Raw genomic sequence first — 26,966 nt, forward strand, 5'->3', positions numbered from 1 at the left:
TGCTGGCTGTGTGGCTTTGGATTAATCACTTAACCTCTCTGTAGCACAGTTTTCTCAACTATATAATGGTGATAATAATTCATACTTCATATTGTAATATTAAAGATTAAATGATTTTAAAGGTTAATATATAGAACAGGATAAAATGAGTTAATATTTATAAAACACTTAAAAAATGTGCCTGGTATGTAGTAAGTGCTGTGTGTTAGCTGTTTTTACAGTATTGTCATAAATCCTTGTTTTTGAAGAGATTTTGTTTTGTTTTGAAATTGTGAACAGGTATTGAATTCTTATTTCTTTACCTGATGTTTGACACGCTTACTGAATTTTGTTAGCACATTAATATTTTCTACAACTAGCATTTAGTTTGTATGGCCTTTTAAGGGTTGGCGTATTTGGTGGTAGTTCCCATTTTATACTTATTTCTAGATAGCCTTCTATTAGCTCTTTTGATGGTGCTGATCTTACCTTCCTAACCACCGAACATATAAGCATATTTCAATTATTTAAAAATCTGTTATCTAATGCCAGAGAAATGTGATCTTACACTGAGTACAGCTTCTTAGTGGGAGTAGATTATTTTGTGTATATTTTACTAACAGACCAACTGTTCATTTACAATGGTGAGACTAAGTCACTGGAAGTCAGTTTAAAGTTACCAGGTGAATAAGGAGTTTTTGAAAAATTTACCAAGATAATAAATTTTGTTTCTGGGTTCTCTTTTGAAAATTCACTGTTGATGAAAGTCTATGTAGGAACAAATTTTATAGACTTATTTGTATACAGCTGGGACTGAATTTATGGGCTGCCCTTCTAACTTGCTAAAAAGCTGAAGATTGACAACTGCTTTTATACTGCATTATCTAGCTTGGCTTTTAACTCCAAGAGAACTATGTTCACAAATTGATGCTCTGTTCCTTTGGGGTTGGTATAGAAGCATTAAATTGTACTAAAATATTCATATGTGAGTGCATTTAGCTGAAAGCAATTGATGTTCTGTTCCCAAGAGGACAAAGAGAAATGCAGTATGGACCTGTAGTCCAGAAAATACCCTAAGCATGCTGCTTAAAGGTAATGACATGGCCCGGATGATCACAGCCATGCAGTGAAGCCTGAAATGACAAAGAAGAAGTTGTAGAATTTCTAAACTGTGGTTTGGATGTGTAAATTATTTGGTTGTACAATAGTTAAAAACTTAATTGCCAAAAACTGGGAGTTTAATTATATCTTTGGTTTGTCTTCTCAGCTAATTTTTATTAGACTGATTTCTCTAAACATTTATTCCAGAGGTCCAATATCAGTGAAGTTCTTTGTCCATTATCATTTTATTATATAAGTTAAAAAAGTTTCAGAGGGAGTATTGAATTCTTTTTTACATGTATATGGTAACTGTTTAAAAGTATGCCACAATAATGATAAATTGACATGTCTTGTAGATAGTGAATCTAATTTAACAGCCGACATGAAAATCAATAAGAGTAGACAGCAGATCTTTGTTGTAGCTGTGTCGGTGTGGTAACTTGAAAGAAAACTATTCTAAATTTCTATTCTTACTCTAACTGTGTCATTTTGTTTTTTTTTTCCTATAAAAACCAATTTGTTTTCTCATATAGTTTCAGGTATGATAAATGGGCACATGAATGTCAAAGAGCATGAGACACTGTACTAGAAAATGTTGATTCAGTGGATAATTGGTCATTTAGGGTATGTAATTCGGTGCTGTGTTCACTTCAAGGCCAAAGATACAAGTACTAAGGTGTAGAGAAGAGTTTAATAACATCGTTTAACTATGTGTTAATATTAACCAAACTTAGTCTGAAAGGAAATTTGGGAAATAGTATTTGGGGCAGGAGGGTAAACTTCACTTTTTTAAAGTGAGATTATTTTAGAGTATCTGAGTTAGGTTGCATAGTAAATTTATTTATTTTTAACTGGTATTACTTTTTTCCATATTATTAGCTCTATTCCAATTCTTAAGATTGTATAAGACGCTTCAAGGAGTTTTTCATAAGTCTTTGGTCTGAACTTCACAACTCAAATAGCTTTCTCTTAAATAAATATTTTGAGAACAATTTTGGATATCAAGAAAATTTTTTTTTTTTTTTTTGAGTCAGAGTCTTGCCCTGTTGCCCAGGCTGGAGTGCAATGGGACGATCTCAGCTCACTGCAACCTCCGCCTCCTGGGTTCAAGCAATTCTCCTGCCTAGTAGCTGGAATTATAGGTGCCTGCCACCATGCCCAGCTAATGTTTTTATTTTTAGTAGAGACAGGGTTTTGTCATGTTGGCCAGGCTGTCTCGAACTCCTGACCTCATGTGATCTGCCCTCCTAAGCCTCGCAAAGTGCTGGGATTACCAGCGTGAGCCACTGTGCCTGGTCTGGATTTAAAGAAAAATTTTGAAGATAGTACAGTGGATTTCTATAAATCCTGTACCTGTTTTTTTTTTTTTAATGTATGTTAATAATTTTTTGTAGTTACCACAAAATTCTAGAATTAAGTTTTTGAAGATGGAAAATTCTGTGATGGTTTCTGTCAAGGTTTCTAGTGACTTTTTACTGTGGTAAAATATAAAAGTGGCTGTTTTAACAATTTTTTTTCCTTTTTTGTGTGTGTGATAGACTGTGGCTCTGCTGCCTGGGCTGGAGTGCAGTGGTGCCATCTTGGCTCACTGCAACCCCACCACCTGCTTTCAAGCAATTCTTCTGCCTCAGCTTCCTGAGTAGCTGGGACTACAGGCATGTGCCACCATGCCTGGCTAATTTTTGAATTTTCAGTAGAAACAGTGTTTCACCATGTTGGCCAGGCTGGTCTCGAACTCTTGGCCTGAAGTGATTCCCCCACTTCGGCCTCCCAAAGTGCTGGGATTGCAAATGTGAACCACCATGCCCAGTTGTTTTAATGATTTTTAAGTGCACAATTTAATTACTTTAATCACATTCACAATGTGCAACCATCGCTACTCTAGTTCTGAAAGTTTTCATCACCCCAAATGGAAATTCCATACCCATTAAGCAATAACTCCTCATTATATTCTACCTCAGCACCTTGTAATTGCTAATGTATTTCTGTCTCTATGAATTTTCCTACTCTAGATATTTCACAAAGTGGAATCAAACAATATTTGTCCTTTTGTGATGGCTTTTTAAAATTTGGCATGTTGTCACATTTCATCATATTGTACCATGTATGAGAACTTAATTCCTTTTTATGTTCCAGTTCTCTGTAAACATTTTGCTTATTCAGTCATCTGTGATGGACGCTTAGATTGTTTTATTTCACCTTTTAGCTACTGTGAGTAATGCTTCTCTGAACATTCACATACGGGTATCTGTTTGAATCCCTGTTGTTAGTTCTTTTGAATATATACTTAGGATTAGAGTTGCTGAGACATACGGTAGTTCTACGTATAACTTTTTGACGAACCTTCAAATTGGTTTCCTCTGGTTGCTTTGTAGCTCTTGCAAACTTCTTGACATAGAAGTTATGATTAAATGTCAAGAAAGGCTATGGGTAAGCGACGGCCTAGCTCTTAGTGATTGGGAAAAGAGACGGTTTGGTGAGTGGGAAGAATGCTACTTGGAAGTCAGGAGACCTAGGTTCTAGCGGCAGCTCTGTCTCCCGGGGCCTTTTCTATCATTGATGAAATAAAAAGATTGCATAGATAATTTCAACGGTTCCTTACAGCTCCAAAATTCTACATAGAAATGTATAATTTAGCATGCTTTGACTTAAATCAATTAAAGAGCTTTACCGGTAAAAAATTTTGGTAGTCAAATAAACCTTTTTTCTTTTTGAGATAGGGTCTCACTCTGTTACCCAGGCTGGAGTGCAGTGGTGCCATTATAGCTCACTGCAGCCTCAGCCTCCTTGGTTCAAGTGATCCTCCTGCTTCAGCCTCCCAAGTAACTGGGATCACAGGTGTGTCCCACCAGGCCCAGCTAATTTTGTTTTTTATTTTTTGTGGACGGGGTCTTGCTGTGTTTCCTAGGCTGGTCTCAAACTCCTGGCCTCAAGCCATCCTCCCACCTTGACCTCCAAAAATGCTAGGACTACAGGCATGAGCCACTGCACTCAGCCTTCAAATAAAGTTTTTATTTGACCTGTTAAAATGCAAAGCCTTGTAATAGACTTCATTACATAGTCAAGTATTTTGATGTCATATATACAAATATTTCAATGTAAATTAACTGAATAATTTTAGCTAAGTATGTAATTATATACTTGGTTTTTCATAATTGTAGGTACACTTAAAGTATATTTTTCTATAATGGAAAATCTGTGCACTAGAATAAAAACAAATCAGGTAAATGCAAAGCATTTAATTATAAAATAGTTAAATATCAAAATTATATTGTTAATATTTTTAGAAATGGCGTCTTGTTCTGTTGCTCAGGTTGGAGTATGGCAGCATGACTGTAGTTCACTGCAGCCTCAAATTCTTGGGCTCAGGAAATCCTCCTGTCTCAGCTTCCCAAGTAGTTGGGATTATAGGCTTGAGCCACTGAACACAGCTAAAATTATTTTAATGTGAAAATATTCTCTTAAGAAAAAACTTGTTTCAGATCCTGTACATCTCGCATAATTGCAATCTGCAATTAAAAAAATTACTGAAAGGCCAAGGGTTGAAATTTCACTTTTTTTCTGGTTTACATTTAAATTTTTGAGTAGTTAATATCCTTGTTTTTAAAAAATTCTTTTAATTTTGTAGTTGAGCAACTGAGTTATTAAATTTACATTTTAAACAAAAACTATGAGGCACATGATGAAGTGTATGCCAGTGATATACATCCCGTCTGCTTTGGACGTATTATAACTAGGCTAGATGTGAAGAAGACATTACTTGGTTTTCCCTGTACCTCTCGGGAGAAGAGGTGGGCTGGTTAAAGAATATGAAGGAGCTTATATCTAAGAATGAATTTGAATTTAAGATTTCAGAGAATCTTTGACTACATATTTCCTGACTAAAAAGAACCAAGTCCATTTACTGAGCCGTGGAATGTCCATTCATGTGAACAATCTTCAGAGGCTATGTTAGGCCCCTGCTTTTCTTCCAAATGCATTTTCTGGCTTTGCCTCTAGACATTTCCCTTTAACAGTTATTTGGAACCAAATATTGACTTCATTGAAAGCCAGGTCAGAATCTGTAGCCAAAAAGTATTAGTTTTCAGTACAGGTCACATAAATTAAAAGCAAGAAAGAACAACAACAGCAACAAGTGATTTCTGAGCCTTGCCTCTTTTGTGAGTCAGGGGCACACAAGGGCTTTCAGCCGGCCCGTGTGTGTGGTGGGTGCACTAGAGGCTTTATCATCGACGTGCAAGTGGTTGATAGAGCAGTAAATCTCAACAGTGTAGCTTGTCGTTATTCATGATAGGGAAACCCAGAGCTAATGTACAAACTGATACTTCTAGCAACATGGAGTAAAAGCCAATGTTAGCTAAAAGAGACAATACTTTTTTTTTTTTTTTTAAATATATACAAACTTCAGTTGGCTCTTTACCAGATCTCATCTTGTTTGAAGGATCTTTCTCTAAGATAAATATACTTTGTGGAGTATATTTCAACTAAAACATAGTACTAGAACAGTAACAATATTGAGTCTTACGTGGTATGGAAAAAGTGCTGAATTTAGAATCAACCTAGGTTCAGAAGCCTTTTGAGAGTAGAATGGTGGCTGCCAGGGGGAGATGAGGAAATGGTGGTCAAAGGAGACAAAATTCCAGTTATGCTGGATGAATAAATTCTGGGGATCTATGGTACAGAATGGTGACTATAGTTAATAATACTGGATTACATACTTAAGATTTACTAAGAGAGTAAATCACCACAAAAAAACGGCAACTGTGTGATGTGATAGATATGTTAATTAGCCTCATTGTGGTAATTATTTCACAATGTCTACGTATATCAAAACATCACACTGTATACCTTATATATAATTTTCATGTGTCAAATATACCCCAGTAAAGCTGGGGAGGGAGAGCCTGCCTTTCACTAGGTGTGTAGAACTGTGCACAACTCAGCAAGCCTGCCTGAGCCTCTGCTTTCTCTTCTATAAAATAGGAGTCATTTCCACCATGTAGAGTTGTCATAGTTAAGTGAGGTCATGTATATGAAGTACAGCATAGTTACTGGCATAGCATAGTACATGTAACTGTCATGAGTGGTGTGCTGGCTTGAATTCTAATAAAACAGGAGCTAATCTTAGTACAGGGGCATGTCCCATCTGATGAATGAGACATAATTTCAGCTTCAAACCAACAGTGTGGCTGAAATCTTCCCTTCATGTGAAACTCAGTTTAGCCCGAATCCTGCGTGAGAATTTCATAATACAGGCAGAAAGCTGTTTAAGAAAAGAGCCACAGATAGTTGTGCTTTCAGTTTTGGGGCCTCTTCCAAAAAGAGCAGAGACTTAAACAGAATTTGGCAAACAAAGGAAATAGTTTGGCCTTTTAAATGAGCAGCAGGATGAAATATGGCAATATTAATGCACAGGAGGCTTGCAGTAATTAGAAAATATAGTTCAGTTAATCTGCTTCCCAAAGACACATTCATTATTTGCTGTGATAAACTCATTTAACTCCTAACCTGGCATTTGTCCTGTATATGTATATTACGTTTTAGCTATAACAGTTGCTGTTTAAGGTTACGCCTGTGTAGTCTATTGAGAAAAGAAGGTTGAGAAAGCACTTGCCATTCTGTAAAACTCTTGTTTTGCTGAGGCAATCTTAGGGGTATTGTTTTTGAGCACATAACATTGGATCTCTGAACTCTAGATAGAACCACTTACATGATATGTTTAAATGTTTTTCTTTAAAGAAATTTAATTTTTCATATTCCTTCCCTACCTCTATCTAGAAAGGAACACTTTTGGCAGAAAAGAAGTTTTAAAACATGGTTTTTTAAGAGCGGAAACAATATTGGCATGGTTTTTCTGCTCTGAATGCTCTAGATTTAACCACCCCACTCATATTCATATTTCATATAAACAAAAAGTAAATGTTTAAGTTTCTTCATTCTACTTTGTTTAAAGTAAAGCAGATCTGAAGTTGCTGCAGGCAGAATACTGTTCCAATTCCAGAAAAATGTGAATTTATGAGTTTATATCAAAATTATGTGAGTGCATAATCAAGTTTATATGATCAACTTGATATGTCTTAGCACCTGCATCTGGGATATGTATCTTTACACAAAGATTGTGTTAGAAATCTGTAAAGAAATCACCCCAACTTCTCGGCAAGCACTGGCTAGGAAATTGGGCAGAAACTCCAACTTTATAGTCAGTACTAAATGCAAAGAAGAAACTTAACAGTTTTCAAAGAAAAGTTTTCCCAATACACTCCCCTGGAAAAATTGTATCAAGGTAGTAACAACTTTCCTTGACTAGAGATAAACAGATAGTAATAGTTACCATTTTAAACTGAAATTTGTGACAGTTGGCTGTCTCTTGTTCTGTTTAGAAATGCCTTCTAGTTTAGAGATTTGGTGATGATTTTAGAAATAATGATAGCATTACAGAAATATTTTGAGTATTTCATGTGCATCTTATTTTCATCACCACAACAATTCTGTTAGCTGCGGGTATTTGTCTCCATTTTACACATAACAGCGATTGAGCCTTTGAGAAACTGAATAACTTGCTCAAGAATGCAGATTGGCCAATGGGAGAGTCATGATCTGAACCCAGCTCTTAATAACTGTAACAGTGACTGAATAAATGTAGTGGTTTCTTTTACTTGCTCATTTTCAACTTTGTTGAATTGAGATCTCAGCTTACTAATTTTCTAACATTCTTGTTTTCTGATATGCATTTGAGGTTATAAATCTTTCTACGTATTGGCCAGGCATGGTAATTCTAGCACTTTGGGAGGCCAGGGCAGGCAGATTGCCTGAGATCAGGAGTTTGAGAGCAACCTGGCCAACATGGCAAAACCCCATCTCTACTAAAAATACAAAAATTAGCTGGGCAAGATGGCGTGTTCCTGTAATCCCAGCTTCTCGGGAGGTTCAGGCATAAGAATCTCTTGAACCCAGGAGGTGGAGGTTGCACTGAGCCAGGATTATGCCACTGCACTCCAGCCTGGGCAGCAGAGTGACACTCCATCTCAAAATAAATAAATAAAATAAATAAAATCTTTTTAAATATCATTCCAGCTGCATCCCACATGTTCTGCTATACTCTCCCTTTTTTGTTGTTTTGTTCCATGTATTTTAAAATTTAAATTTTAATTTTTTTGATTCACATACTTTAGGTACTTCTTAAGTTTTTTTTTTAGAACTGTGCGTTTTTGAGGAAACATTCTTCAGGTCCATCTAGAGTTTTAAGAAATGTAAGTTACTGAGGAACAAAATTTGATAGAGAGTTGCTTTTTCAGAGCATCAACTCGCCATGTTAAACCAGTAGTTTTCATCTGCTTTTGGTTTTCCTATAATGGGCCACACTACCTGAAATTTGATAGATTTTTGTCATCTATTTGTGAGTCTCTAGATTGGTTACGCTCTTGTTTAATCTTGATGCCTCTAGTGCTAAGTCTTCAGCTCTGCCACACTGCACACTTGCCTTTTTGGTTCACGCTCTCACTGAGTATAAAAGAACCTGTGAAGGATCTCGTTCTGAGCCAGTAGAAGCAACACAAACACATAAGACAACTCCATTCTATCTTTAGATCTGTTGTCAGACCAGGGTCCACAGCACTCTACTGGAGTTTACAAGAAGGCTTAGTTTGTTCTATGATTATTTTGGATTGTGCTGCCCGGTATGATAACCGCTAAGCCACAAGTGATTGCTGGATACTTGAAATGTAGTTAGTCTGACCTAAGATTACATTATTAAAATTAATTTTACCGGTTTCTTTTTACCTTAATGTGGCCACTAGAAAATTTAAAATTAAGTATATGGCTTACAAGATATATGAATATAGATACATTGAATAACTCCATTTGGGGCTTCACGGTGATGAGCAAAAATGCAATGTGCAGCAGAAGATGGTTTTCCCTCAGCTTCTACACTAAATTCTGGAAAAGCAAAGCTCAGATGATACATCTTAGAATTCGGGCACAAGTTTTGGGTAAAGCAGGAGTGATGTTAGTATATACTTACTTTCTGAAGAAAGCGGCCAAAAACCTAATCATCCACCAGAGAACACTAACCATGTTGAATTCATAGGTTAGTTAGATGACTGTAAAAGTCTGAAGATTTAATTCCAGTCATCCCTCTAATTCTCAGACATGCAGTTTTATCATTAAGCCAAGACCATTAAAACCTGCTTTAAAAGCTTGTTTTGTCTAAAGGACTAAGGGAGTAGGAACAGATGGGGATAGATTGCAAAAGTAGGCCCCTGTTAGGCAGAGGGTGAAGATGCTGTCCCGAATGTGCTTTCTGCTCATGATGGCTTTTCCACTTCTCAGTGGCAGGTAAGAAGTGAGGGATTGATGAGAGACTGTAGCTCTTTCCTTTATTGGATTACAGATTTTTGTGACCTTGCCATAGCCTGTAATTGTTAGACTGTGAGCTTCTTGAGGACAGGGCTCAGAGAATTAGTCATCTTTATATTACCTGTAAGGTGCAGTAAGAACAACAACAGTAAAATCAGTTACCCAGTGCTGTTAAACTCTTTCCTGTTATGGTACACTTAGACAGTTACAATATTTGTACCACAGGGGATTCTCACCACCCAGTTCTTATAGTCCACACAACTCTTTTGTACAAATTATAACGTACTTCTGTCCTTGAGTTACTTTACTGCCATCTGTTGGAAAGTTATTGTAATAAAAATGCAGGGCTATAGTGACTGTTAGGAGTGAGCCCTCCTCCAGAGTTATTCAGTATGCAGCCTGCTCAGCTGTATATGGCAGTCCTGAGACTACCCTAGGAGCCCACATGGCCACCTGGTGGGCTGAGGGAATCAGTATTTGAACAGACCTCAACTCATGAGTGGCACACATCAATGTGTCTTATGCTAAGGACTATGCTAAGGATACTATGCTAAGAACTGAAGCCTCAGCAGTAACCCTGTGAAGTAGGAGTTCTTATAATCCCAGTGTTTTGGATGAGCAAACTGAGGCATAGAGAGGTTACATAAATGGCCCGTGGTCATGCATCTATCAGGTGGCAGAGATGGAATTTGAATGGAGGCAATGAGGCTACAGAGCCTAGGACAGGCATCCCCAAACTTTTTACACAGGGGGCCAGTTCACTGTCCCTCAGACCGTTGGAGGGCTGCCACATGCTGTGCTCCTCTCACTGACCACCAATGAAAGAGGTGCCCCTTCCTGAAGTGCGGCGGCGGGGGCCAGATAAATGGCCTCAGGGGGCCGCATGCGGCCCGCGGGCCGGGCCGGGCCGTAGTTTGGGGACGCCTGCTAGGCCCTAGAATCTTCAGCACAGTGACATGGTAAACCTGTTAAACTGTTATCAGATGCAGCAGTTTCTCAGCCCTGCTGCTGTTTCTATCTCAGCCCACTGTAACTATAGTCTAGACCTCAGCCCCTGAGTTCTTTGAATGAGTCTATAGCTATAGTCTCTTTTAGGTTTTGGCAAAGGAAGAGGTGTTTGTGCTTTTTTCTGCCAGTCCTTGTTTGTGTTGAGGTTAAGTGCTGTCCTTTGTCCTGTGTTTCACGACAAGCTCTGGTCCTCTTCCCATCCTCCGGCTTCACTTCTTCCCACAGTCCCTGTTCTTGCATCTTAGAGTGATCAGCCCAGACGGCTACCAGCCACCTGGGTTGATTCATTCTCTTCTAAATTCTCACCTTCTAGATTCTAAAGCCGGGAAGACTGTCTCTAGGACTATCCCTCCTTTCTGTATCTGTTCATTCCTTTAATCCCCACCGCCCCTGCCACACCTTGTTTTGAGCCCTTAATTGTGGTACTCCCCTGCAGCATCTCTCACTTTCTCTCCAAATTATCTTACTATCTGATTTAGAAGGAAAGTACCTCAGGGCTGGGATTGTCTTGTTGTGTTGTGAAGCGGTATCTGAAGTGCTCCATAAATCAGCGTCTGTAGAGAGTTTTGTATATACTAATTATTATTCTTGAAATACAAATATGCTTTCTGAACCATGAGGAATTAGACTAAGATATTAGCCTAATTGCCTGTACATGTTTTTTAAAAAGGAGGAAAAAGCCTCTCTTCCTGCCTGACAAAGCTATCCAAGCCTCGGAGCAGCAGCCAAAACCCATGGACTTGTTCTGGGTTATTGTCTCAATGCTTTTATATTTATTCAGACAACCATGTTTGCAAGACAGTAAAATAAAAAGTCCTGTTGGTCGTGTGGATCCATTTGTACCATTTATGGTGATCAGAAAGGTAGAAATGGCCCTGGAGCACCTACCGTTGGCTTGTTTTGGCCTAGAATCTCTTATTTTCTTAGTGACATATATGGAATTCATGTTTGGGGACGTGGGGCTTAAAGTAATTTTCATTTATATTATGTTTATGCTCACTGCCAGATTGAATCAGCATGCATTTTATAATGCACAGGGAGCTTTTAAGACTTGAATTTTACTGTAGGCATGTATGACGGAAGACCCATTTACAGATCTATTGGTCTTTTCCAGTGCTTGCTTTGAGAATACACCTAGAAGAGTGGTGTCTACCTAAATAGCTTGCTTTAAAAATCTTAATGTTAGAATTTGTTTGCCTGGTTTTCCTGAATATGAATGTTAGTATATTTTGATTAACAATTTAACAAATGTCCTTTTATGAATGAAATGCTAGTCAGAATACACTGAGGTCACCTTAAAATTACCTATTGAAGTCTGGGCCTGGTGGCTCATGCCTGTAATCCCAGCACTTTGGGAGGCCAAGGTGGGCAGATCGCGAGGTCAGGAGTTTGAGACTAGCCTGGCCAACATAGTGAAACCCCACCACTACTAAAAATACAAAAATTGGGTGTGGTGGCACATGCCTGTAGTCCCAGCTACTTGGGAGGCTGAGGTGGGAGAATTGCTTGAATCTCGGAGGCGGAGGTTGTAGTGAGCCGAGATCACACCATTGTATTCCAGCCTGGGTGACAGAGTGAGACTCTGTCTCAAAATATGTGTGTGTGTGTGTTGAATTACTTGTTGTAGATCTTAAATAGAAAGTAGTGAAAGCAGTTTACCACTTATGTGAGCGTCCACGTCTGATGTGTGATGTCAGGGCCTTACTACATTGTCCGACCATGTAGGGTCACAATTGACACACTAGAGACATTCAAGGCAGAATCACAGAACATGCAGTTGCTTTTTGTCCTCATCCATAGCTTCTGCGTATTCCTCCCCACCCTAAGATACAGTCTTATCACGCCAAATTGTTCTTGTCTTCAGGCTTTTGATAACTGTGGAACAAGTTGAATGAGAAAACAAGCTTGTCTTCTTTTTAGGTGATTAACTCACTTTGGGGACTAGATTGTTTCCTCTTTCAGGTTACCTGGTGCTGCTCTGGGAGCAGTTGGACACTTTATGCATGTAAAGACCAGGCATAGGGAGTCCTGCAGTGGGCTGGACAGTTTCAAGATTCCGGCTGCCAAAGAGCAGCCTGTTGTTAGCGGTTCTCCAGCTCTGCCTGCACATTAGAGTATCCTGGGGAGCCTTCTTCACAAGCACCAGTGTTGGGGCTGTACCTGTCTACAGTTGGAAAAAATGAGACCCCGAGAGGTGAACTGACTTGTATGTGGCCATATACACTTAAGTGCTGTGAAAAAACCATAACATTAGGAGGCAGTAACATTATTTCCAGATTCTAGTTGAAATGCTCTTTTATTTTGGATTGAGGGGTTGTTAAATGAGATCGTAAGCAGTGCAGAAAACAAGGTGGGACCACCTTGACACTGTCATTGGCTTTTGAATTATCTGCCCTGTAATAAAAGTGTAACAGAACCACCTTCAGTGCCTTCCACATACTATTCATATCGAGGAGAGACTTTACTTTCAGTTGTGACAAAACCTTAGCGTCAGTCTGCTTACATGGTGGTTATATCTCCTGCCCAGGCCAGGACTTGTTTGTTCAGTTTTTGTGTGGGAAAGGGTTTTCAGTTGAAGCTTTAATTATACCTGCTAAACAGAATGAAGCAGGTAAGCTCTTCTACTTAAGCATTTATTAAATTAGTTTTTCTTAATGGAAGTGAGTTTTGTTTTTTTTTTTTCACACATGGTACCCATGTTTGAAAATTTTAGATAAGGAGACAGAACAGTGTCAGTCATCAGTCCCTTTGTAGTTATTGAGGGTAGGGAGCAGGAAGAGGGGCACATATCATCATCAACATTTACCAAAAAACCCGTAGTATGGAGGCCTTTTATTGTTAGGCTCTGGAAACAAAGGTTCAGCCCATGCCTTTGAGAAGTTTATTTTTGTTTCAGAGAGAGAGAGAGAGTGTGTGTGCGTGCGTGCGTGTGTGTGTATGTGTGAAATCTCTTGACACAGATTTGTATTTCTTGTTTTTCTAAATACGAAGTTTGGTAAGTATATCCTAATTACCATTTTAACGAATATCCTTTTGTGATAAGGCAAACAACTAAGCCAAACAACTAAGTCAGAATTTATTTTAATATATTTGAGGATATGTGTTGATATGTTAATATACAGTGTATGTTGTTAATTGTTAATGGATATGTACAGCAGGTATGAGTTGTGCAGTGATTTTCAAGTGAGTGCCACAGATGAAAAGTGCTACCTCACAGGTAGTTGTGAGATTGAGACACTTGATGTAAAATGCTTAACACTGTGTCTGGTACATAGTAAATGTTCAGTAATCCTCATTATCCACATATTTATGATTATCACCACTGCTACAGGAATTCATAGAAAAAAGAGAACTGCGGGTTAAGGAGATCACAGAAAAAGGAAAGCATAATTTAAGCAATACGTGTTGCCTCTATTTTATTTAACATTATCTTTTGCCTAAGACTTAAATTGCTTATAGCAAACACTTTGGAAAATATTACATAATATAAATACATATTAATAATGTGGCCTCTTTTATTTTAGGAACTTTACATTGCTGTTGGAATATCTGGAGCCATCCAGCATTTAGCTGGGATGAAAGACAGCAAGGTAATTGTACATCAGTGATGCTAAAAGAAAAAGCTTCCTCATTTTAAGATTTGGCTTACCGGCCGGGCGCGGTGGCTCAAGCCTGTAATCCCAGCACTTTGGGAGGCTGAGGCGGGTGGATCACGAGGTCAAGAGATCGCGACCATCCTGGTCAACATGGTGAAACCCCGCCTCTACTAAAAATACAAAAAATTAGCTGGGCATGGTGGCGCGTGCCTGTAATCCCAGCTACTCGGGAGGCTGAGGCAGGAGAATTGCCTGAACCCAGGAGGCGGAGGTTGCGGTGAGCCGAGATCGCGCCATTGCACTCCAGCCTGGGTAACAAGAGCGAAACTCCGTCTCAAAAAAAAAAAAAAAAAAGAAAAAGAAAAAGAAAAAAAAGATTTGGCCTACCCTGTATGTTTCCATGTAGTTATAGTGGATGTAGTCAAACCATTCACACTAATGTACATCTGGGAACCAAAAGAAATACAAGCTACTGTTCACTGCCCTAAGATGTATTATTGGTGACAGAGGCAGTGCTATGTCATGGAGAGAGGCCCGGACCTGAGTTGTAGCTCCACTGCTAACTGAATGCATGATGCGTGCTGTCTGCAAACTCGGTTTCTTTGTCTACCAAATGTGGGTATTGAATGATGATCACTGAGGTGCCCTTCGTCTTGACATCTATGGATAGAAAATATGAGGGTTAAACAGGTTGATGAGGTTCTGAACATCTGACTTTGACGTTTTGGTCCCTGATTCTCTGTCTGCCGGTCCCTCTAACTGTTGCAGTCCCATATGTCAGCAGGGCCCCTCTTTTTGGGTTGTTATCAAAGCATAACCAACACATTTTGGGTTGGAGCATCAGGCCATCTTAATATATCAGGAATTCTCAAAAGCATAGTAAGTAAAGGAAGGAAACACTTGATTTTAACTTGCTACTTGGACTACTGTGGAAGTCCTGTGTAATGACTCTGAACATATATTTCAGAATATGACACTTTAATTCATGCATAATAATGTATGGTTTGAATTATGAACTTATCTTTCATGAAGTCAGAGATGTCTCTGACACTCCTGCATTTATCCATTCAGATGGAAGGTTGATATAAAAGATAATAAAACTTTTAACAGGCTTAACTTGTAGCTTCTAAATGAACTGGCCCAAAACCAGTCAGATTTTACAGTTGGATGGTAGGTTTCTTTACTGAGCTATGAAGACAGCATGCCAATGGGAAAATGTGATTGTTACATTAAGAAAAAAAAAAAAAGAAAGAAAGAAACCCCAACACCAGCAGCCTTCAGACCATTTCAGACATAGCTAGAATTCTGCTTCTGTAAAATAAAGGATTCTGCCTGTCAAGAAGATAGCAGTGAAAATTCTCACCCCATGCCAACAGGGCCGGATTGTGGGAGAGGCACTGGCTAGTGTATATCACAGCAAATAGGGAGCAGTTGAAGTAAGGAGACCGATGCTGGGGGTCAGCCAAGACTTTTTATCTCCATCTAGTCAACAAATATGTATTAAGACTGTTCCTTGTACTAGAAGCTGGAAATGCTTAAATGAAAAAGACATAGCCCTTGTTGTCCCTGTCTAGTCCCCTTGTCTGTGTCGTCTTGTGTTGTCATAGCCCCACTGCCTGCGTAGGAGACAATCTTTAGTCGTATTGGTTACGTTCTAACACGGGGTATTAGAATGGCTTAAATCTGACAGTTGCATTGCCTACAAGCTGAAATTTTAATTAGAATCCTGGTTTAGTTGAAAGAGTTCAAGATTTGATTGTTAAATGAATCAATGTAATGAAAGCACTTTTTGAACTTCTTTTTCTTTTTCTGAGACTGAGTCTTGCAGTCACCCAGGCTGGAATTCAGTGGCGCAATCTCAGCTCACTACAACATCCGCCATCCTGGATTCAGCTGATTCTCCTGCCTCAGCCTCCCGAGTAGCTGGGACTACAGGCACGCATCACAACACCTGGCTAATTTTTTGTATTTTAGTAGCTACAGGGTTTCACCATGTTGTCCAGGCTGGTCTTGAACTCCTGACCTTGTGATCTGCTCTCCTTGGCCTTCCGAAGTGCTGGGTTTACAGGCGTGAGCCACCGAGCCCAGCCTTTCTGAACTAATATATGGTTGAGGCTGTATTCATTGGCTCATGCCTGTAATCCCAGCACTTTGGGAGGCTGGGGTGGGCGAATCACCTGAGGTCAGGAGTTTGAGCCCAGCCTGGCCAACATTACGAAACTCCATCTCTACTAAAAATACAAAAAATAGCTGGGTGCGGTGGTGGGCACCTGTAATCCCAGCTGCTTGGGAGGCTGAGGCAGGAGAATCTCTCGGACCCAGGAGGCAGAGGTTTCAGTGAGCTGAGATCGCCCCGCTGCTCTCTAGCCTGGGTGACAGAGTGAGACTCCATCTCAAAAAAAAAAAAATGGTTGAATACAATCTGCATTTCAAAGCTTTGTAAGGAGGAAGAACATGAGCTTGTGAGGAGCTATTGAGAGAGCTCTCGGATACAAGCAAGACTTTATCACAGTTCATTATAATTGATTATTTAGCAATAGTATTTTAATAATCTAAAGAACAATAACCAGCCCATTTCTTCTTTTCTTTTCTTTTTTTTTTTGAAATGGATTCTCACCTCATAGCCCAGGCTGGAGTGCAATGGCGCTATCTCAGCTCACTGCAACCTCTGCCTCCCGTGTCCCAATTCAAGCAGTTTTCCTACCTCAGCCTCCCAAGTAGCTGAGATTACAGGCACGAGCCACCATGCCCAGCTAATTGTTGTATTTTTTAGCAGAGATGGGGTATCACCATGTTGGCCCAACTGGTCTTGAACCCCTGACCTTGTGATCCACCAGCCCCAGCCTCCCAAAGTGATTTTTTTTCTTAAATATTGTAGTGGTTCCTTGCTCACAGTTATATTAAGGCAGGCATGGTGGCTCACTAATCCCAGTACTTTGGGAGGCCAAGGCAGGAAGATCACTTGAGCCCAGGAGTTGGAGACTGGCCTAGGCAACATAATGAGAACCCCATCTCTCCAAAAAATAAAAAATTATCTGAGCATGGTGGTACACCCCTGTGGTCCTAGCTACTCAGGAGGTTGAGGTGGATCACTTGAGCCCAGGAGATTGAGGCTGCAGTGAGCTATGATTGTACCACTGCACTCTAGCCTGAGCAACAGAATGAGACCCTGTCTCAAAGTGATAATAATAATAATTGTTATATAGTACAATGAAAAGAAAAAGCTTTCGGATGATTAAACTCTCAGATGTCTGACGAGGTGGCCTCTAGGAGAAAAATTTACCATTAGTAACTAAATAAATCTCTGCTTATCGCCGTCAAGCAGGTTACACATTCCCAAAAGAGAAACACATCAATGCAAATCAACACCCGTAATTCAGAATGTTGGTTCGTGCCTTTGGATTTAAGGCTTCTGTTTGAAACTTGCTTATGGTCTCTGACCATGGGTCTTAATGTGTGTAGCATGTTTCTCTGAATTAGCAGTTACCTGGTCTATACTGTGTTCCTATCTTAGACATTGTGGCATATTCTGCCCATCTCTCTGAGGAACTCCTCTATAGGAAATACACGGATGTTGGATATCATGCAGCCTGTGTTTTAAGTCAGACAACATCAAAATACTTAATGTATTTTTTAATACCAGCTGTCTTCACAACATACAGTACCAGACAGGTAGAAACTTAATTTTAATTCTAGAGATTTGAATTATTTTAGTCCACAGTCTATTAAAATAATACCACATTAGAGTCAAATTCTAATTGCAGTGGTGTTAGAAGCATCTGTGGGGAATATCAAACTATTTATATTGATAAACTATCTGATATTAATAAAAGAATGATTTGAGTGACTGCTTTTCCTTTTTTTTTTTTCTTTTTTTTGAGACAAAGTCTCACTCTGTCACACAGGCTAGCGTGCAGTGTACAGTCTTGGCTCACTGCAACCTCCACCTCCTGGGTTGGAGCGATTCTCCTGTCTCAGCCTCCCGAGTAGCTGGGAGTACAGGTGTGCACCACTATGCCTGGCTAATTTTTGTATTTTTAGTTGGCCAGGCTGATCTTGAACTCCTGACTCAAGTGATCCACTTGCCTCAGCCTCCCAAAGTGCTGGGATTATAGGCACGAGCTTTTATTTTTTATGTGTAGAGATGGGGTCTCCCTGTGTTGTGCAGGTTGGTCTTAAACTCCTGGGCTCAAGTGATCCTCCCACCTCCGCCTCCCAAAGTGCTGGGATTATAGGCGTGAGTCACCACACCTGTCCTGCATTTCAGAATATTTTTATAGCAAATAAAATATTATTTTTATAAGAGACATGTTTGATAGCTCTTACAAGAGATATAAGTAATTTGCTTGTTTTATTTATCTATTTGCTATGTACATAAGGACTTAAAGTTGTTTATTTTAATGTCCTTTAATAGAATGACAAGACGGTTTAGCTTTCATATTGTTAGAATGTCCCAGAATAATTATTTTATTTTATTTATTTATTTTTGTTGAGACAGAGTCTTGCTACTGGAGTGCAGTGTTGCAATCTTGGCTCACTGCAGCCTCTGCCTCCCGGGTTCAAGCAAGTCTCCTGCCTCAGTCTCCCAAGTAGTTGGGATTACAGGCATACGCCACCATGCCCGGCTAATTTTTGTATTTTGAGTAGAGACAGGGTTTTACCATGTTGGCCAGGCTAGTCTCGAACTCCTGACCTCAGGTAATCCGTCCATCTCAGCCTCCCAAAGTGCTGGGATTATAGGCATGAGCCACTGTGCCCGGCTTCCAGAAAAATAATTTTAAAATAATAAATGAAGGACAAAATACTTGTGCTACAAAGGCTGTGGATTTGAGCATAGATCTGTTACTTTTTCACCTAAAATCTAATATGTTTTCATAAGTCAAAAGAAGAACTTTAAAAAAAATAATGATTTTAAACTCTTTAATACTGAGATGGGCTAGTTGTGGATGAGAGATAATTTTATTACTTTTCAACCCTGAAATTTCTAATAAATTTATAATATTGACACAGATGCATCAAATCTTATTTGGTAGACATTTTAAGAATGTTAATATATTGTAAGGGGAGTTAGAATTGTCAGTCTGTGTGGAATGTTTTCTTGGTAAAAGTCAAACTCTTTGTTTTTTATTTCATAGACAATTGTGGCTATTAATAAGGACCCAGAGGCTCCAATTTTCCAGGTGGCAGATTATGGAATAGTGGCAGATTTATTTAAGGTAAGCTGGCCTGGAGAGAAATTGCTATTTTCTAGATTGTCATCTGAGAAACTCTTAGAATTGGTCAGGGACGAAGCTATTAAAAGAAAACATTGTGTGTCTGTGTGTCTATGTTTGTATATGTACTGTTAATATATGTACACAATTTTTACCTACTTAAAGTTCCTCTAATAGTAGATATGTGTTGTTTATATACAGCATTATAACTTTCCCTTTAAGAAAGAGTCCGAATTGTCTTTAAAATATCCACATGGATTTTGGCATCCCCATGCTAAGTTAACGCACAACGTAAAGTGATTCAAATAATTAGAAGCTAGAATCATATTTGGCAGGTACCCTAAAGAAATTAACATCAAACTCCCTTATTCAGGGACTTGCCAGGAATGCTAGGGGAGAGCAGGCACTCATATCCAGCTTACCTGACTCAGTAAGAAGGCTCTGCTTGCTGTGTCTGAGGGTTAAGGGTCTTCCTTAGCTGACAAGTGTAGGGAGAGCACTTACTTCCCACTCCTCACAGTCTTCACCTTTGGGCGTTCCTTCTATCTTGTCATCACCTCCATATTTGTCCTTCCCATGAGAAAAATTATTTTCATGATATTAATTAGTTAATTACAGGTGAGGAGCACCTGGCATTCATTTGGCCACATTTAAAGCTCATGACTCATGCATGGCCTGGTCTCTTCTTTTTCCCTGGGTCTGCCTGCATGTTTCTAGGTTATCTTATGCAGAAATCACTCATGCAGGAATTGACACTCTGAAAATAGCATCCAGTCCTAGGAGAAGTGGGTTTGCTGGGATGAGGAACGCTTCATGTAGAACCACAGTGAGGAGCTGTGGGCTTCAGTGGAAAGGTTGCAACCTGAGAACAGAGCTTCAGGAGGTCTCCTCAGCAAGGAGATTGGCTCACTTCCATGACTTCACCAGCACTGTGTATGGTCTAGAACATGCGTCCCCAAACTACGGCCTGCCGGCCGCATGCGGCCCCCTGAGGTCATTTATCCGGCCCCCCCGCCGCACTTCAGGAAGGGGCACCTCTTTCATTGGTGGTCAGTGAGAGGAGCACAGTATGTGGCGGCCCTCCAACGGTCTGAGGGACAGTGAACTGGCCCCCTGTGTAAAAAGTTTGGGGGCGCCTGATCTAGAGGAACCTAGTGAGTGTGCTTGGAGAGCAACATTGGTACTTTGCAGTATATGTTCATGCTCAGTGAAGGATGGAAGCAGGAGCCTTGAGCCGATTACTCTGTGATAACTCAGATTGCATGCAGAGACTAGGATGGGACTCTTGTTCTGGCCCATTGTTGGGCATACTGCCCCTCAGAAGGCCCCTGCCAGAGATCCTAGATCTCATTTTGGGAAAAACGTTCCCCCTCTTCAGTGACCCTGAAGCTCTGTATCTGATATTTGGGATTCAGGTAAGGTCAGCTGCTCATGTTGCCTGGCCCAAGTGTGTAAGAACAATGTCAGTTATTTCCCACTAAGATATTCCAGTGGGAAGGGGAACTGGTATGAAAAGGATATTTTTTTGTTTGTTTCTCTATGTAGTGATAACTGTTCAAGTGGTAAAAATTCCATTCTTACTATTGGTGTGAATAGAGGGATAAATACTCTTTTTATTTAAAAGCAAAATTAAAATACTTTCTGAACCTCATTCATGTTTGCAAGTAGATGTCTACTGTAGTTGCCTTTTTTTTTCAAGAGAATATTTTATTAAATTTGTAAGTAATTTTATTTGTTATATTTTTCTGTCTGCCAAGAGAATATTTTAGTAAACTTACAAGTAATTTTGTTTGTTATATTTTTCTGTCCGTACTATGTATTGCAACTCACATGGGGGTTTTCATGATAAAAAGATAAAGTGTTGGCCGGGTGCAGTGGCTCACACCTGTAATCCCAGCACTTTGGGAGGCTGAGGCGGGTGGATCTTGAGGTCAAGAGATAGAGACCATCCTGGCCAACACAGTGAAACCACATCTCTACTAAAATACAAAAATTAACTGGGCGTGGTAGCACATGCCTGTAGTCCCAGCTCCTCAGGAGGCTGAGACAGGAGAATTGCTTGAACTCAGGAGGCGGAGGTTGCAGTGAACCAGATCATGCCACTGCACTCCAGCTTAGCGTCTGGTGACAGAGTGAGACTCTGTCTCAAAAAATAAAAATAAAGAAACTAAAAGATAAAATGTTAAGCAGTTGGAAATTTTCAGTGTTTTTCCATTGGACACCTGCCTTGGGGCAGGAGCTGCTTTGTAGTCATTATTGATGGAATGGGATCCCACATACTGTGCTCCTGCATTTACAGCAGCTCCCAGGTTTGGCGTGAGAATATGCATGTGTTTGGACATGAAGCGGTATCTCAGTGAGAAAGAGTCCTGAGACAGTGAAGTGGAACGAGGCCTCGAAAATCATCTAGTCAGCTGACGTCCAGTTTCAGGTTCTCAGGTTCCTTTTGGTATTTTAGGAAGCCCACTTTGGACTAGAGAGAGACTTCAGACCAAAATACCATGTTTATTTGCTGTTAGCTAGAATCATATTAAGGTAATGACTATCTCATACAGCTTAGAAGTTCTGAAGTATGTGGTCAGGCCCAGTGGCTCACGCCTGGAATCCCAGCACTTTGGGAGGCCAAGGCAGGTGGATCACCCAAGCTCAGGAGTTAAGAGAGCAGCCTGGGCAACATGGTGAAACCCTGTCTCTACTAAAAATACGAAAAAACAAATTAGCTGAGCATGGTGGCACATGCCTGTAATCCTAGCTACTCCAGAGTCTGAGGCACGAGAGTCAGTTGAACCCGGGAAGCAGAGGCTGCAGTGAGCCAAGATGGTACCACTACACTCCAGCCTGGGCAACAGAGGAAGACTCTTGTCTCACAAAAACAAAAAGAAGTTCTGAAGTGCAGTTATATATGTCTTTAATTAATACAAAAGTAGAGAAGTTAATCAGTCCTTAAAAATGCAGTTTGGGGGCCAGGTGCAGTGGCTCAGGCCTGTAATCCCAGCACTTTGGGAGGCTGAGGTGGGCAGATCACCTGACCCTGCAGAGTCACCTGATAACTCTGAGTTTAGCATTTTGAAGAACTGTCAGATTATTTTCAAAGTGGCTTCCCCTTTTTACATTCCCACCAAAAATGTGTAAGGGCTCTGGTTTTTCTATATACTCACTAATGTATGTTACTGTCTTTTTAAATATAGCCCTTCTAATGAGTGTGAGGTGGTATCTCATTGTGGTTTTGATTTGCATTTCTCTCATGGAAAATAACGTTTAGTATCTTTTCATCTATTCATTGGCCATTTGTATATTTCTTTGGAGACAGTCTATTCAGATCCTTTGTAATTTTTAAATGACATTATCTTTTTGTTCTTGAATTGTTAAAGTTCTTTATATATTCTGAATATAAGTCCCTGATCCGATATCTGATTTGCAAATATTTTCTCTCGTTGTGTGGGTTGTCTTTTCACTTTCTTAATGGTGTCCTTTAAAGCATGAAAGTTTTAAATTTGTCAATGCCTATGAAAAAGGGGAGGAAAAGTTTTAAAATAAAGTTTTAAATTTTGATGAAGTCCAACTTACTAACTTATTTTTTTGTTGCTTATACTTTGGTAAGTCTCATGTCTAAAAAACCATTGCCAGCCAGTTGTGGTGGCTCACACCTATAATCCCAGCACTGGGAAGCCAAGGTGGACGGATTACTTGATGTCACGAGTTTGAGACCAGCCTGACCAACATGGTGAAACCCCATCTAACAAAAAATACAAAAATCAGCTAGGTGTGGTGGCATGCACCTGTAACAGCCCCAGCTACTTGGGAGGCTGAGGTAGGAGAATCACTTGAACCTGGGAGGAAGTAGAAGTTGCAGTGAGCCAAGATCATGCCACTGCCCTCCAACCTGGGCAAAAGAATGAGAGCCCATCTCAAAACAAAACAAAACAAAACAAAAACCCATTGCCTAATCCATAGTATAGTGAACATGGGTCGGCAAGTATCTGCTCAAGCCCCTGATTTCAGTTCTTTTGGATATATACCTAGGAGTACAATTGCTGGGTCATGCGATAGTTCTGTGTTTAGCTTTTTGAAGAACCTTCAAACTGCTTTCCATAGAAGTTGCATGACTTTATATACCCACCATCAGTGCACAAGGGTTCCAGTTTTTCCCCATTCTCAGTAACACTTGTAATTTTCTGTTTTTTTAATGCTAGTCATTCCAGTAGGTGTGAAGTGGTATCTCATTGTGACTTTGATTTGCATTTTCCTAATATCTAGTGATGTTAGGCATGTAAGCATATGACAAGGTGTCCATTGGCCATTTGTAGATCTCCTTTAGAGAGTGTCTGTCCACCTCTTTTACCCATTTTCAGTTGGGTTGTTTGTCTTTTTGTTGACTTGTGTGAATTCTTTACATATTCTGGATACTAAACATTTATCAGAGATATGATTTCCAAATGTTTTCTCTCATTCTGTGGGTTAGCTTTTCACCTTCTTGAGAATACCCTTTGATGCGCGAGAGTTTTAAATTTTGATGAAGTCCAATTTATTGATCTTTTTTTATTATGTTGCTTGTGCACCATATCTAAGAATCCATTGCCAAATCTTAGGTCATGAAGAGTCACCCTGTTTTCTTATGAGTTTTATCATTTTAATTAATATATTTAGGTTGTTGATCCCTTCGGAGTTAACTTTTGTATATGATGTGAGGTAGGGGTCCACTTTCATTCTTTGCATGTGAATATCCAGTTGTCCCAGCACCATCTATCTGTTCTGAGAGACTATTCCGTTCCCATTGAATGGACTCAACAAACACCTATCTTTTCAAGCCTTGTTTCTTTCCTTTTCTCCATACCTATTAGCATTCTCTTTACTGTCTCTGGGACCTACAGTTATTTATCTCTGACTGGTGCCTTGTTTTTTGCCTAGAATCCTTTTCCTTTTTAGGTTGATGTTCTGAATTTTCCTAATCCACACTGAATCTTCCTTAATCCAAACTTACTCAGAACTCCTAAATTTGAGCATTTAATGCTATACTTTTTTCCTTCTCCTACATTCCAGTATAAGATGAGCACACTTTTGATTGGGTGGTTCATAGGCCTCTGTCTATTCTTGCCAACTAGGAGGCAGAACTCCTCTGTCACTTCCATAGTGACAGAGAGCTTCTGCATTTCCCTTAGTATTATCTTGAGGAAGTACTAAGTGAATGAGTGAAACATACTTGTATTGTGATTTATATCAGTAGGTTGTCTTTTTTTTCTAAGCATAAGTGCCTTTTATTGGGTCTTACCAAGTAGGGAGCTATCTCTGCAATATATAAAAGAGAATAGAAACAAGAATCCAGATCTTTCAGTGTGCTCAGAGCATCAGACACTCAATGAACCTGAGTTAGCATTTTCTTTTTCCTAAATAATGCATCCTGTGGTATGCTTTAAAAGTGTGCAGTTGGGCTGGGCACCGATGGCTCATGCCTGTAATCTCAACACTTTGGGAGGCCAATGCAGGTGGATCACCTGAGGTCAGGAGATTGTGACCAGCCTGGCCAACATGGTGAAACTCCTTATCTACTAAAAATTAAAAATAAATAAATAAATAAAAAAGCCAGGTGTGGTGGCAGGTGCCTGTAATCCCAGCTACTCAGGAGGCTGAGGCAGGAGAATTGCTTGAACCTGGGAGGCAGAGGTTGCAGTGAGCTGAGACTATGCCATTGCACTCCAGCCTGGGTGACAGAGTGAGACTCTGACTCAAAAAAAGAAAAAAAAAGTGTGTGGTTGATATAATAAAAAAGATATAGATGATAGAGAAAATCTTCTCAACCCTTTTGTGGAGAGTGTGGTAAGGAAGGATTTGGTAAGGTTTTAAAAAGTTATATGTTCTAAACCAAAGTAGTATTTCACTTCTTGGTAAAAGAAGTTGGGCTTTATCCTAGTTTTCATGAAATACAAGGGTCCCGTCTGAAGCTCAGTTAGCATGTCATCCGTGTGACTGGCATGAGCTCATGGTCTCCACTGAGGAAAGCTGGGAGAAGTGGTGCCAGCACTTAATGCCACCCCTGAGCAAATGCCTGCTGGCTCCATGGTAAACATGGGCCTTTTAACAGGCTAGAGACAAAGTGACATTCAGAAGAAACAACATGTCGACAATTTCCTTAATAAATTTTGTACGAACACATTATTTCCACCTAATGGAAATGTAGCTCTCTTAAATAATTGAGAGGCTATATTCATCAGTGGCGAGTTCAGCTGGGATCTTTGTGAGCTAAGGCAGCCGAAAGCCCCTTGGAAGACTGGGTAATTGATACTTTGCACAAGTGGCTGAGCCACTCTTCAGAGTGTCTGTGCGGCATTCCCTGCAGCCCCCAAAGGCAGCTCTCCTCTGTCCAAGCAGTCACAAAGCAGCTCTGTGCTGGAGGCTCCAGTTGCAGCTGCTGCACTGCCAAGACTAAGGGTTAGTAATTAATCCTTTTTAAAATGGGAGCCAACTCAGGCCATTTCCCCTTGCTGTGGTCTCTTACTGTCTGCTGACCAGCCATTGCATTAGCACACAAGGTCTTCATTTTAATAAAGAGTGATGATACTGAAAGTTCAGCATGTAACACATTTCTGTGTGCCAGATCATAGTAGTATGCTGTGAAAAGCAACCAGTATGTTTGTGAAAATGAATGATGAACGGATGAATGAATGAACACAGTGAGAGAACAAGTACTAGAGGAGGTTGGCAGGAGTCGTGATGACAGTAAGCTAGAGACTTTGGTGTGGACTTTGAAGGAAAGTCAGGAATGCAGTAAGGCTAGGAAGAATGCCAAGGAAAACACGAAGGTAAATACACAGTACTGTTAATCCAGACAAGAAAAATTGGGCTTCCTGTTTCTAGGGTGCCTTCCTGAAATTTGTGATTGGGTCAAAAAGACAAAAGGTAGCCAGGTGCAGTGGTTCATGTCTGTAATCTCAACACTTTGGGAGGCTGAGGCAGGCAGATCACTTGAGCCCAGGAGTTTGAGACTAGCCTGGGCAACATGTTGAAACCCCATCTCTACAAAAATTAGCCAGGTGTGGTGGCTACTCAGGAGGCTGAGGTGGGAGGATTCCCAGAAGGTGGATGCTGCAGTGAGCCATGGTTGCACCACTGCACTGCAGCCTGGGTGACAGAGTGAAACCCTGTCTCAATCCAAAAAAAAAAAAAAAAAGGGAGAAGGCATGTAGGCAATGAGTGGGCTGTAGGCCCTGCCAGCCCTGGGTCCACAGTTGTCTCCCTGGGTGGGAAGAGAAACTGCAGGGGACCAGGGGGTTCCTGGTAGAGAGGAGGGGCCCTCGTTGCCTGGACAGTGATTTGTGTTGTTTCTTTTGGCCTCCCTGTACAGCTTACGGAGCTGTGATCGTATTACAGTGAAAGCTTTAGTTGCTTACGTTTTGTTTGTTTGTTTTTTTTAATTTGCAGGTAGTTCCTGAAATGACTGAGATATTGAAGAAAAAATGAATCATGATCATGCCTTAAAAAGAAAAAGTATTCCACGGAAATGATAGACATTTGTGGATACTATAACAATCATTGGAAAGCATGGAGAGCTGCATTTCATAATTTGAGGAAAAATTTCTAACAGATGCCAGAATGCTTTTTTATGGGATTATTATGTTTCCTTTTAATTATTTTTGGTTCCAAATAATTTTTTGAAATGTTAAAATTCTGTAATAAAATCTATAATAAAGCTTTTCCACAGCTTTAAAACTATCAGAAA

At 40.0% G+C, this 26,966-nt stretch overlaps 1 protein-coding gene across 1 annotated transcript in view; it reads left to right on the forward strand.

Annotated features, from left to right (window-relative positions):
- ETFA (electron transfer flavoprotein subunit alpha) overlaps positions 1–26,966 on the forward strand; it is an 84,775-nt gene extending 57,809 nt beyond the window's left edge. The window contains exons 10-12 of the mRNA XM_010330842.3: positions 13,968–14,033; positions 19,175–19,255; positions 26,669–26,966. Of these exons, the coding sequence (XP_010329144.2) occupies positions 13,968–14,033; positions 19,175–19,255; positions 26,669–26,707 (186 nt within the window). The 3' untranslated portion in view covers positions 26,708–26,966. The remainder of the gene's footprint in view (positions 1–13,967; positions 14,034–19,174; positions 19,256–26,668) is intronic.

This window comes from Saimiri boliviensis, chromosome 2 (genome assembly GCF_048565385.1).
Source record: "Saimiri boliviensis isolate mSaiBol1 chromosome 2, mSaiBol1.pri, whole genome shotgun sequence".
NCBI lineage: Eukaryota > Metazoa > Chordata > Mammalia > Primates > Cebidae > Saimiri > Saimiri boliviensis.